This window comes from Melanostigma gelatinosum (assembly GCF_949748355.1).
Source record: "Melanostigma gelatinosum genome assembly, chromosome: 11".
Classification (NCBI taxonomy): Eukaryota; Metazoa; Chordata; class Actinopteri; order Perciformes; family Zoarcidae; genus Melanostigma; species Melanostigma gelatinosum.
The window spans coordinates 4764906-4778474 of record NC_136644.1 but is presented as its reverse complement, the minus strand read 5'-3'; the positions used below and the strand labels follow the sequence as shown (position 1 = coordinate 4778474).

The 13569-nt window shown below is 44.2% G+C and overlaps 2 protein-coding genes across 2 annotated transcripts in view; one reads left to right on the top strand and one right to left on the bottom strand.

Annotated features, from left to right (window-relative positions):
* The window catches only part of LOC306784210 (dolichyl-diphosphooligosaccharide--protein glycosyltransferase subunit TUSC3-like), a 49586-nt gene extending 49454 nt beyond the window's left edge, over positions 1-132 (bottom strand). The window contains exon 1 of the mRNA XM_079278081.1: positions 7-132. Coding sequence (XP_079134207.1) covers positions 7-111 — 105 coding nt within the window. The 5' untranslated portion in view covers positions 112-132. The remainder of the gene's footprint in view (positions 1-6) is intronic.
* A 6245-nt stretch (positions 133-6377) lies between these two features.
* LOC306784161 (zeta-sarcoglycan-like) overlaps positions 6378-13569 on the top strand; it is a gene marked incomplete at both ends in the record, with an annotated part of 259793 nt that continues 252601 nt past the window's right edge. The window contains one exon of the mRNA XM_079278014.1: positions 6378-6416. Within this exon, the coding sequence (XP_079134140.1) occupies positions 6378-6416 (39 nt within the window). The remainder of the gene's footprint in view (positions 6417-13569) is intronic.

Sequence of the window (13569 nt, the reverse complement as noted above, 5' to 3'; positions counted from 1 at the left end):
CGTTACCTCCTTCTTCTTTTGTCCTCCCCCGGGTGGCAGACATAGCAGCAAGAGGAAGAAAACAGACAGGACCGGCAGGTTAACAAGGGATGTAGCCCAGACAGACGCCATGACGGAAGGATGCTCTGACTGAGAGACACGTCTCCGCCAAGTCATTGGATGCTGAGTCTACCAATCAACGGGAAGAGAAGAGCGGAAGCTACTGGGTTTTGTAGTTTTTTTATGCACACAGACATTTAATAGCACACTCCACTTTATATTCACATCTGGAGGTCATTCTTTTCATTTAAACTTTGGAGGAAGTATCTATTAGAAATGATTGAAGCCATTATAATTATACCCAGTCCCTTACCAATGAGCTATTTCATTTTAATACACTGCATACACGAATACATACTTTTAAAACACTTGGCATCCTGACCTCAACAGTGTAGCCTACTGAGAAAGGGGCATGCTAGCTTTAATTTAGATTTCTGCAGGAAAGAAATAATGAACAAACAAACACAAAAGAAAAGGCTATGTAACGCCCTTTGTCACAGAAGATTAGTAAAACTGTTTTAATGTATTAATAGGTCGATATGAATAACTAGGATAGAATCAGGCACCACATCCACAGTTGCATGGAAATTGAAATTTCATGTTTATCAGCTGCATCAAAAATGCAGAAATGGTGAGGTTGACTGATCTTGTATATTAATCAGTGATTTGTAGCTTTCCAAAGCACATCAGCTAACAAATACTTGTATCAATGTTCATCCAAAGTCACCGTAAAAATGCTCATGCTGCCATTTTTCAGTTTACTTCATTTTGTTCGGTATCCATTGGGAATGTGTTTCACTCTCAGGACACTTGCAGAACTGCAGAACGTGTCTCTCACTTTCTCTCTCTCATATATTCTGAGACAGCGGTGAGATCGAGTTAATTGAGGGGGACAAATGATTTATGTGAAATCATTTGGGGGTGACATGTCTCTCTGTCTCCCCATGAAATTACACCTCAGCACTCTTTGTGACTAATGCAATGCAGTTTATTAACCCTCCAATAAACATGACTATCACCTTTGTAAAACTTTTCAAGATCAAAAATGACCATGAGATGTAAGAAGTGAATACACACACAGACACACACTGCTGAAATGAAATGCATGTTGGAATATTAAAGCCAATGCACCGTGAAACAATAAGTACGTGTTGCAGTCTTGCTCAGCCACAATTCATTCGCTCTAGCAACTCCATCATGGAAACATCCCCAGATTTGTTGTTCTTGATTGCAGAATTTGTCAAATGATTCCTGTGGAATTGCCTTGTATGGTGAATATGGAACTGAAGTTGCTCAACATTTTAACATAAAGATCACATAAGTTGACAAGCTGTGCCACAATTTGCATCTGGTAAACATTTAGTTTTAGGGACGTCTGCTCAGGTTGTTTTCTGAATTAACTGATTCATTATTTGGTTTGTGCGAAAATAATTAAAACTGCAACACTATTTTTCAAAACCCAACTGAAAATGCTTGTTTTGTCGAAAACATAAAGATATTCACTTTACTTTACTTAGGGAGGACTGAGAAGAGCCGAACATATTCACATTCAAGAAACAATGGCCAGTGAATCTTTGGCAGATATGCTAAAATAAGAAATCCATCTTTGGAATTGTTGCAGATTCATTTTATGGAAATCAACAAATCACATAATAGATCAATCATTTTAAAACATCTCTGAGAATTCTGAGATATCAATGGTAGAGAAGCTCACGCTGTTTTTATTCTCCTAAATAAAGATGGAGCCTAAAATAGACATTTTGTATTGTATCCTTCATCAGACCACAAATTGATCAAATACAGGCGGCTCATAAGATGTATGAAGATGTAGCGCTGCGTTTAAGAAAGTGGCGAGACCTGTCATCATGACAGTATTACCAACACACTATTTGTCCGTGCTTCATGAATTTACTGGGGAAACCAGGGCCTCCCTCAATGTCCCCTCATCCTTCGCAAATAGCAAGCTGAGACATTGATAACTTCCGCGTCTCGTATACGTTATCTCACCTTCGCCGGCGAATGCCAAACAGTAACTTGCAAGTCAAACCGTCAAACATTTATGTTGCATGGCAACGCGAAAAAATGTGACCCTCCCACAGGCTGTTTTGCTCTCTGCAGCGAGCAAAGCAAACAGCTGCACTTTGCATTTAAGCAGAAGAATAAAGCTCCTATCTGCTCACAGCCTAGGAGAGTGTCAGAAGAGAGAGGCAGCAGGGGGACGGAGAGAGACACAGAAGCCTGTTAAAGTCAGTTGCTGCCTCAGCACAGCTGCATCATGGTCCTTGAGTGGTGGGGCAGCTAAAATGATGCTTCATCATTAAGGAACGAAGAGAGATACATAAAAACGGATAGCAGTTATGAAACGTGAAAAGCACATGTGTGAAAACTATCAAATAGGAAATGCTGTTTTTTATGTGTGATAAATGAATGTACATTTCCGGAAAGGGAAATTACACTTAGTGCTGATCTTTGTTTTTGATCAACAGTTGTGGAAATGAAGTCCCAAGTGAGAGGGATTCTGTACATTTTGCTTTTGGGCATGCAGCAGATATAGAAAGCCAAGTAGAGATACAATAAGATAATCCTTTATTAGTCTGGCAGTGGGGAAATTTACAGGAGATGAATAATGACAGTATGGAAAAGAGAGAAAAAGCTGTTTTAACAGGTGAAAGGCAGGGGAAGGATTTGAGGCAGAGAGAGAGGCGGGGGAGATGGGTGATGTCATATTCAGCTGGCACAGGACTGGGTGCCCGTATCTGATGTCAGCCGCTCCCTTATAAAAAATAACGAGTCCTCTGAAAAATGATTAATTGCCCGACAGCACAAAGTTCATAGAAAAGAAAGAGAGGGAGGAGGTGGGGGGTGGGGAGGCGGCGGGGGCCCTTGAGTTACAGAGGGAAAGAAAATAGCAAAAGAGCACAAGTGAGAAAGTGAGAGAGAGAGGTTGGGAGAGTGCCACATCAAAGGAGAAGCCGAGAGAGCGAGGGATATGTCGGGGTAGAGAGGGATTGGAGGCAAAGCAGCAGCAGAGAGACGGCGAGAGGGATGAAGAGGGGAAGTGAGAGAGCGAAGAAAGACAAGCAGCAAAGAAGAGAGTCAGACAAACAGAGAGGGAGGAGCAGAGAACGAGTGAGGCATTCATTAATATGATGTTCGTTATCTCTGACCGACTCCCTCAACAAATGTTCCTCTGTGGTCTTTAGTGTGCTGTTCAATAGGCCTATCTCTGTGTGTGTGTGTGTGTGTGTGTATACATTACACAAATGCACAAATGTGGGAAAGCATGTGTGACCACTCTCACATATAAGGCAAGTCAATTCAATTGAACACAAGCTTACTGCACTTCACACCAATGTAAAGTGGAGAGGACTTGGAAAGTTGAGAGGCGATTGAAATGCTCCCAATCTGGTATCTGCCACCGTTAACATGGAGGCGTTGAAGTCGCAGCAGGAATCTTCACGCACACGAAAACATAATGTTGACATCAAAGAAAATACTGTAAATGTGGCTCCAAAGTCGATAAATCACACACACACATCCATTCGTTTTGGGACGTCCCATTGTCCGCTCACGTCGCATTAAGCCTGAGAAACATGTATGAATTATATTCTTTTAATTTCATACACTGTTTGTGGAAATAAAAAGATAACTGGTGATCCAGCTAAACTCACAGCGTTTGCGGATTCACAGAATATTGATCAATTATAAAATGGATAATAATTATTCAGAGAATTATTCAGCGAATCCAACCCGTCTTGCCTTGCCTGCCGTCATCATATCTAACACTATAAGTTAGGAGGACAGCAGTAAAGAGTGTTTGATTGAATTGATGGCAGAGGTCTGCAGATTTGTACACAGCCGTTGTAAGTGTATATCTCATATTCTGTCTTAAACTCTTTGTTTGTTTGTTTGTTTTTACACAATATTCAGATTTTCTTGGACATGTTATCACTGAAAGCAGGCACCTTGAAGAGAACTTGAAGAGAATGATTTGTGCCCCTTCCATCTGGCAGGAGACTGCGGTCCATCAGAACCAGGACCTCACGCCACACAAACAGTTTCTTCCCGGCCGCAGTCGGGCTCATGAACAGAGCCCGGGTCCCCCACTGACTGTGTCACCCCCAGGACATCTCCTGCTGGTCTCTCCCCTGCACATCCCTGTTTCTTTATTTAAACACACTCATCACATTTCACTTTTCACTTGCACTTCACTTGTTTTACAGCCCTGTTATCTGTTTTGTTGTGCACTTTATTCTATATTTTACATTTTATTGTACATTTGAATATGTTTCTATTTCTTGCACTGTGCTGATTGTGATAGTTTAATGTTATTGTTCACTGTGAAATGCTACGCACCACCCGCCACGACAAATTCCTTGTAGCTGCAAACTTGCTTGGCAATAAACGGTTCTGATTCTGATTCTGATGACATAAATGGACATTAACGGTACCTCTCTCTCCTCCTCGAATCTTTTTGTCACCACACCTCCTCTTTTCCCTCCCACTCCTTTCCTCCTTTTGCCATTGCACCTGATCTCCTCCCTTCCTCCTCTCCTCCCCTTTCCACTGCTCTCTTCTCCTCCTTTTGTCACCATACTTCCTCTCATCCTCATTCATGCTTCTCTTTTCCTTCTCTTCTCCCCCATCCACTGTTTTTATCTCCTTTATACGTCACCTCTCCTTTCTTTTCCTCGTTTAGGCAGCACACCCCCTCTCCTCCTAGTCTCGCCTCGCATTGCATCCCCAGTGCTCTGCTCCTCTCCCCATTCAGAAGGTGTGTTACAGATAATAGAAAGCCCTGCGGTCGGCAGGCGGCGACACCTTGTGATGCAGGAGAAGGGTGAAGGCAATTTGCACCATAACAAATAAGAGTAAGAAAGAAAGAAAGAAAGAAGTACGGATGAGCGAAAGGATGAATCAAGGAAAGTTTCTTCATGCTTCATATAAATATTATCTTTCTATCTATTTTTGCAGGCCTATACCTACAGTCACAATATGATTTTTTATGTTATATATTCGAATAGAGTCATACTGTATGAGTTCAGTGCTTCTACCTTCTGCTGGCACACACACACACACACACACACCTACACACACACACACACACACACACACACACACACACACACACACACACACACACACACACACACACACACACACACACAGAGAGAGAGGCAGCAGCCCCAGACTTTCTGCAACAGCCTCTGCATTTAAATCTCTTTCTTGTCTTCAGTGGCAAAGCAGCATTTTCGAGCCATCTACTTGATTGGAACGAGCCTTTACCTCTCCTCTCCCTCCCTCTCCCACTCTCTCTGTCACGCGCACACACACGCGCGCGCGCACACACACACACACACACACACCGGTGCGTCAGTCATTGGAATAATATACAGCATAAACCTTCCTTCCTTCTCTCCTCTTAACCTCTTAACTCTCGCAGCTCTCCTCATCTCTGCTCTTCGACATTTCTCCCAGCAACTCTCTCTCTCTCTCTCTCTCTCTCTCTCTCTCTCTCTCTCTCTCTCTCTCTCTCTCTCTCTCTCTCTCTCTCTCTCTCTCTCTCTCTCTCTCTCTCTCTCTCTCTCTCTCTCTCTCTCTCTCTCTCTCTCTCTCTCTCTCTCTCTCTCTCTCTCTCTCTCTCTCTCTCTCTCTCTCTCCCTTTTCTTTCGGTGAGAGCTGATATCTCTGGCGGTTTGCCGCATGGAAGTCGCCCAGGCAAGGCAGAATATCAGCTGTCTGATCCGGACTCTTTCTCTCCAGTTGCCGAGCACTGCACGAGCAGACACAACATCATACTCACATTTACTGGGATTCAACGGGATATAACGGCATTTATCCGCTGACCGACTGACAGGGGAGTCTAAATACCGGCTTCATTCCTGCAGTGGGGGGAATAATTCTTACACAGATGTAACAACAACAACAACAACAAAAAAGACACACCGGATCGTCAAGTGCGCAGAAGCCACGTCTTGAAACATTACGCACAGCTAATTCTATTCTATTTCTTTATCCTTTTTTCTTCCTATTCCCTCCATCCCCTGCACGGACAAACCAGGGACCGGAGGTGGGGGGGATTTCCACGGTATGGAGTCCTGATTTGACCAATCGACCCACCGGGAGGAATGAAACTGAGAAGATCCGTCGCCGTGGTGGAATATTAATAACCTAATCCTAACAAGAATCCAGCGGATGTTGCCGCAGAGTTTGGGACTCTAGAGAGCATTCCAACTTTTTTTTGGTCTCTGTTTTTAAATCGCTCTCCCTCTTATCTTCCTCGCCAGTGGGACTTCTATTTTCGTGACTGACTCGCAGTGCTACTTCACTTCTCCATCATGAACCGGTCGGCGTCCTTGGATATAGAGGCGCTCAAGGTAAGACGCTCGCAGCCGGACGGCGCGCACTTGTTTGTTCCACGGGAGAGAGTTGCGATCCTCCGCTGGGCGGGTGGATGGCTGGGTGGCCTGTTGGGTGTCTGGATGTGATGGTTTCGAAGTGCTGGGAGGATGAGTGTTATCACTGGGTGGCGGGCTGGATTGATCCGCAGCAGAGTAGCTGATGGTGACGGGTTGTTTGCAGGTGGCTGAATGTGGCTTGATGTGTGACCGGGCGGCTGTTTGGGCTTCAGGATGCTGGGAGGGCGGCTGGATGGTGAACTTCTCGAGGTGCAATACACGGATGGGGTTTGTGTCTCAGTCAGAGTATAGATCTGGATTGTTGCAACACGATCCGAGATGATCTCTCCAGGTCTGTCTCCTCCACCACACACATGCACAAAACCCACACTCTTTCTATGTTGGTTTGGGAATACAGAGAGCGAGAGAACGTGCATGCAGTCTTCGGAGCGTGGGATGAATTTCAATCCGCTTTTCTTGCACAGAGAGTTGTTGCAGAGAGCTGTTGTGTGAATCGGTGGGACGCTCGATAGACGGGACGGATTTTCCCGACGGGGCGGCATCTTTGTGCAGAGGGTCGTGCGTAAAACAAATTTAGACAAGAGCCGAGAGTGAAGGATGACGACATATAAAAGTCTGTTCCGAAATGACATGAATAATTATTCGACCCGGGTGCGCTTGTGCCCGTCAGCGGTTTTGTGTGCGTATTCCCGCTGCTTATACGAGTTATTCTCTCTCTATCCGGGATATAGTTTTGCCGCCATGCACCTCTCAACTCCCCAAATTGTACTCCCCAAATTGACTTCGACTCAGCTGGCTGGTCGCAGTTTCAAAAGATGGAAATTGACATTCTGCTTTTAAAAGGGGCCTAAACTGTTCGCCAATGAGCTTGACCTGCTGAACTGTGGACTCCCGATGTTTTTGTCCCATGTGTGAGCTGTCTGGTCCTTCCGGATGTCATGCTTCAGGTGATTGAAATTATAATTGTAACGTATTGTATGTGAGAGAGTATTACACACAGATATGACAGCATATAGAGGGTAAATATCTTGCATTTAGTTAAACATAAGTTATCTCCCACGACTATTATATTTCGAGATTCCAGTTGCAATCTCGAAGGTCTCTGGATCGTTCTCTATATCGTGACAAGCAGGTCTGTTTTCGTCTCTCACTTCTCAGAGAGCCAAACAGTGTCGCCGCTTGTGATTCATTGGGAATGTCGCCACAGACACACAGTTCTTAAAACTGAATGCAAGGGCTCTCAGTGGGCCATTGGCTCAATAACCATTGTGTTACCTCAATCGGCGACAGATTAACTCAACAGAAATGGATTGAGGTTAAAGTCTTTGAGATCTTTACTTTAAAGTGAGGCTTTATCTGACTTTTTTCCCCCATGAAAGCTGAGTTACGTACCCTTTTGTCATCTTTGAAAGGTAACAGCAAAGTGAAGAATAATGCCAACGGCACTTCTTTTTAATACATTAGTATTTAACATGATTGTGCAAAAGTTCTTTCTATAGGCCCCGAGAGCCACCTTTCACCCCCCCCCCCCCCCCAAGTGACAGGACTGGGTGGTCATCAATCAAACTTCCATCTGGCCAGTGTTAGTCCATCGCTCTGCCCATTGAGTTGAAGGGATTTCTGTCTACTTCCACCAGTCCATCTATCCATCTGCTGGTTGTTTGAGCAAGAATAGCAAAACCGTGCGAGAGAGTGCCTCCAGGTTTGTTGGCCAGCTGGCCTTTCAAATGTTTAAAACGTAAATGGGAGACAAACACACAGCAATCCACGCTAATGAAAAAACACATTTTTTTCCAGTCAGATAAAAGTGTGTGCGTACGTACGTGTGCCTAGAAGAGCAATCACAGGAAGTGAACAGCGAACAAGGACAACATTGGGACGTTTGGAAGTCACTGCATTATATCAAACAAATAAGTGTTTGTGTGTCTGAATTTGTCCAAAGGCCTATCTGCTTGTAAATCAGCGCAGGTTTCAATATCAGTAGAGCAGTTTAAGTGCTATTGATCTTTAGTAATAGCTGCACCATGAATTATATGCTGTATAATAAAGGCAGTCAGATAAAATTTGACCCTCTAGATCTGAGGCTCTCAACTTGTTACTGGATCAGGCATTGGAAAGCCAGGAGTAGTTTAATTTAGTGCTAGATCCAAGGTATAATTTAACCCTGATGTAACCAGGCAGAATCCTAAAATGAAAGACCTAGAATTAGAGCGAGACCTCTAAATTATGGTTGGCTTGCTGATAATGTGGCTGCCAGTCTAGAGGTAGCTAGATTTTCAGATCAGTGCTGAACCTCCAGTTGCTGGTTAGTTACCTTCCAAAGTGACTGGCAAAGTAAACCAATTTATGGTACAAGCCTCAGCCAGAATGAACCAGCATTTGCATGGTGGCTGCTTTCCCACCCTGTTTGCACTCTTTCACATAACCCCATTTGGTAACCACCCAGTGCAGCCACAGTTTTGCATTTTTGGCCACTGAGCAGCCCAATTGGAGCAATTGGGGGTTCAGTGCCTCTTCCAAGGGCACTTCAGTAGTAGCTGCTGAGGGATGGGAGAACATTACTCATTCATTTAAGCCAGCCAGCCCCAAGCCTGGCTCTCTAACCTTCAGGCAAGCACAATTCCTCATCTGCGTATTAGCAGGCACCAGTTCAGCTAAAGCATACAACAAGCACAAACATAAACCACGCACAAGCTCAAGACTTAACGTGCTGCTGCAGTGTGAAATACATTATATCTTTGGTGACAGTTATGTTTGTAGAAGCATCCAGTGTGGCAGCTGCACAAATTGAAAAGTGGGCGAGCCAAACAGACTCCATTGCTGGAGCCTTCCCAAACATCTGCATGTGAGAAGCCATAGCAGACAGGCCATGAGGCCATGAGCATCAACAACAAAGCCCCCAGGGTGCTAAATGATAGGCAGTATGTGTGAATTTATCTACATGGACATTTCTCAACCTTTGGGCTGGGACCACATACGGGATCGCATGTGCAAATCGACTGCAGAGAACTTTTAAGACTGATATATTGATATACGTCTGCGGTAGTTATCGTTTAAAAAGGAATACACTGGAAGGGTTAGAAACTATCAATGTATTTATGAATCATTTGGAGTTCCCTCAGCATGTACGTATGCCATGTGCAAACTCATGGCAACTAAATATGCATTGCAGTGGTGATGAAAGGCCACTGGGCACTATTTAAGTAACAGCGATGTTTTCATTTCAGATGACAACATTGTTGTAATTGTGGCAGTGGAGCAGCTGTTAGTAGCCAGCGAGAGCTGGTAGCTGATGGTTATTGGTAATGGTAAGTTAAGTTTATTATAACTGTAACAACTGCATTCCCTTCATCACCCACGTATCCTCAATGACACAAACATCTCATTAACATTCTTCCCATCCTTATATTTTCAGCTGATACTTCCTCCATTTTTCATAACAATTCAAATGCAAAGTCTTTGGGTTGCTGTTTTCTAAATTAAAGCTGAAGAAACTGAACATATTCCCAAGTAAGTAGTAGTTGTTACTGTCACTAGTGTCTTCCTTATAGTCACTGTTGGCCCGGCAGTTGAAACTCTGAAAGATGGTCCTTACATAGTTGTCATGCATAGAAGTGCATCCTTGTTCACATCCCTAGACTGAACAAATGTAAATCAAACATTCTCGGGGTTTACTGGGATGAAGGAGCGGTGCGAGGAAACACTGAGAGCTTTTGATCTTGTTAATCACACCCCTTTGACAGCTGCAGAATAGCCCGAACTTGCTTTTGAAGTAAAGGACTGTCTCTACCGTCCGGAAACTTTTCGTTGAAGTGGACAAACCAAAATGTCCTTATAGTAGAGGCAAGTTGGACTGGGGAGCCGTCCTTTCCTCTTGGCTTTCTTATGCTTCTCCTTACTCTCTCAACCATTTGATTCCCTCTACCTTGCACACAGCAGTCCATTTTACAGGTAATTAGCTGTTTCTTGCGCATGAATATTCATGTTTGATAGCAGTTTTGTAGTGTTTGCTGAGCAACAGAGTGAAGCAATTGACACTGTTGAACCCCTCGCCCCCGCTTTGCTTGCAAGTGCGTGTTTATGTGCGTGTGTGTGTCTCTCTGTCTTTGTGTGAGCTCCCCACCACTCCACATAATGAAGTGGCTGAAGGTAAACCAAACCAGCTCTGCTGCACTGCATTTAAGAAATAAATACCAACATTTTGGAAAGTATTCGTGGGAGTTTGAGGTCAGCATCTTCTCCTCCGTGTTTTCTGCAGAAGTTTCTCTCTGACATATTTAGCTTAGCTTAGCCCAAGAGTAGAAACAGGGGGAAACAGCTAGCCTAGTTCCTTCAATAGAGCCCTCTAACAGCTCCACCATCATAGGTATGTGTTGTTTGTGTATTGCACACATGTGGAAATAAGACAACGTGCCTTAAAGGTCATTATTATTGTGAGTGCATTGGATGTATTTACTGACCAACAACAGATAGGCCTTGTGACCCTCATCCAGCATCCCAGAAGTCCTGTCCTGATTGTGAAGTCCCCTGTTTCGCTTTCACTGTCCCATCTTTGAATGAAATCCTAGGATATTCTCTAACATGTATTTTTTGGATAGCTTTCTTCCTCAGGACATCGTGTAACAAGGTCATCATCAGACCTGTGCCGTTCCTCTTTTGGTGGAGGCTTTGCTTATTCCAAACTGAGCTAAAGTGAAACCTAAACATTGCCTGGACCTGTTGTACACTCTCTGTGGACCAAATGCACAAAGCCAATCTGTTCATCCAACTCTTGATAAGGCAGCAAACTGGCTTGTGACGGACACACAGATACATGCACACAGATACATGAACATCACACAAAAGCCACAACGTCTTTTTCAGATATTTGACAAACACTGACAATATAAAGCAATTCATTGTCAGACTGATACATTCACGTCCTTCCATATATCTGCCAATACATTACAAACAATTAGTGCAAGCTGACAAATAGAACTTTCATTTGCATGTAGGACCTCTGCACCCATGGCATTCATTTCTCAAATCTTGCCCCCGGCCACAAACTATATTTAATGTTCGTCTGTGAGTGTGCACGTTTTGTTTGCACAGAATGTGTTATTTGTGGTTCCCATATTTCTCTGTGTTTTCCCACAACTCACCGTGGTTGTGTTTAGTTTGTTTAGCTGTACTCTAGAAAGGACTGTTGATGTTGGGAGACTGACACCTGCCATTTTCAATTGGTAAATTGAACTCTGAATTGTATTTCCATCAAGATGTTGATGACAAACATTGGATTTGTAACAGGGGGGCATGTATCATCCCATAGCACTGCATTTATAGCTCCTCAAATTTTGACGGTGAGAATTTATTTTTGTGAAATTTGATGGTGACCGGCACAGAATACAGACTCCCAGCTTACTTGGTGGAATGGATTATGGACCAGATGGGTGCTGTGAAGATTCATTGGGGCGCAGGGAGGTGGAGCATAACACAGCGAGTGCAGGGGGACGCAGTGTTGAGAAAACTGGCCTGTGCAGACCACTGACCTACATGCCATCTATTACCGTTATTAGTATAACGTCCAAAAGACTTTGGAGGTCAAAGCAAGGGTTAATGAGCTGCGGGCTACACATCGCAAATTCAATTATTTTCAAGATGTGCTGGCACTGCCAGGCCGGTGTTTTACAGAAACCAGTGAGGGCTGCCAGTTAAGCTGTGTGCTCTGCAAGTAAATGGTGTCGGAAGCTAAACAAACTTTGCATGAAATTACACGTAGAGCACCGACTACATTCAAGCAGAGTTTATTCAAGCATCCGGGATTTTTCAGGGACACATGCAGCATCCTCTGAGACACAATTAGTGACATAGAGGCCTTTATTATTGAATGATAGACAGGGAAGGTGTGTGTGTGTGTGTGTGTGTGTGTGGACGGTAGTAGATGTGTACCTGGGGAAGTGGAGGCAGAGTGGACTGCAGAGGTGTTTTGTAAGCGGAGTGAAAACATAAGGGTGGTGAACTTGGCCATGGGGAAGCTCCAGGGTCCACATCACTGTAACAGACACACACGCACACACACACACACACACACAGCCCTGCAGAGCATCACTTAATATTGATAATACCTTGTGGGGAGAATTGTATGTGGAAGCATTCACATAAAACCCTCTGCATTCACATACAGATGCAGAATTAAACCCAAACACATGTTTGCCCCAGGCGAATTTACTCTGCAGCTAGGCCCCATGATCACGACTCATGGCCGTAATCTTACACACACACACACACCCACACACACACACACACACACACAAAGACCAACACACAGGCACACGTCCTAACAGTGACGAATGCTTCACCTCACCACCTGCCACTCAACCTTTCCTCCGTAAGCCTCAGGGTGTGTGTGTGTGACTGCGTGTGTTTCTATGTATGGGCGCCTTTTATTTCCCATGTTAGCCAGCCTTGACTTAAGGAAACGCTTTGTCCGCTCTGACGTACTGTTGCAGCTACACAGTCCCTCTTGCACTGCAGTCGTTGTGACGCTTGGATGTGTGTGCCTGAGAGTGTGTGTGTGCCTGAGAGAGACGCAAATGTGTGTGTGTTCCCACAGCTAATGCAGGAGTGTGTCTCTGCGTATGTGCAGTAATTCCACTGCAAATCATATAGCACTACATTCCCTCTGCAGCACATTATAGCTTATGTAATGCCTGCAGTCTTACAGTGTGTTCCTGTCCTATTCACATGATGATTGTTCTGCTTGTTATCTGAACCATTGTCCTGTTTTGACTTTTACTGCTGTCACTCAGAATGCTACTTTTTTCAGCTCAGACAGTGTGTGTGTGTGTGTGTGTGTCTTTATGTGGGTGGGCTCAGCGTTAGCCCCTAAGTGGCATCTCCTTACTCCCTGTCCCGGCAAAAGCTAAATAGCTCGACACTAATAATGAAGTGGTTTGCACACTTGGAGAGGATATGACTTTGCTTCCATGGCCTGTGTGAAATGTCTGCTGAGCTGCAGACTGGAGGTGTGTGTTTTATTGCTTTAATGAACCAGTTGCCCAAATCTGTCATTGTACCTTGGCATTTGGAGGAAATGTGGATTAAGTTGGCCGATGGTTACATCTGCAGTATG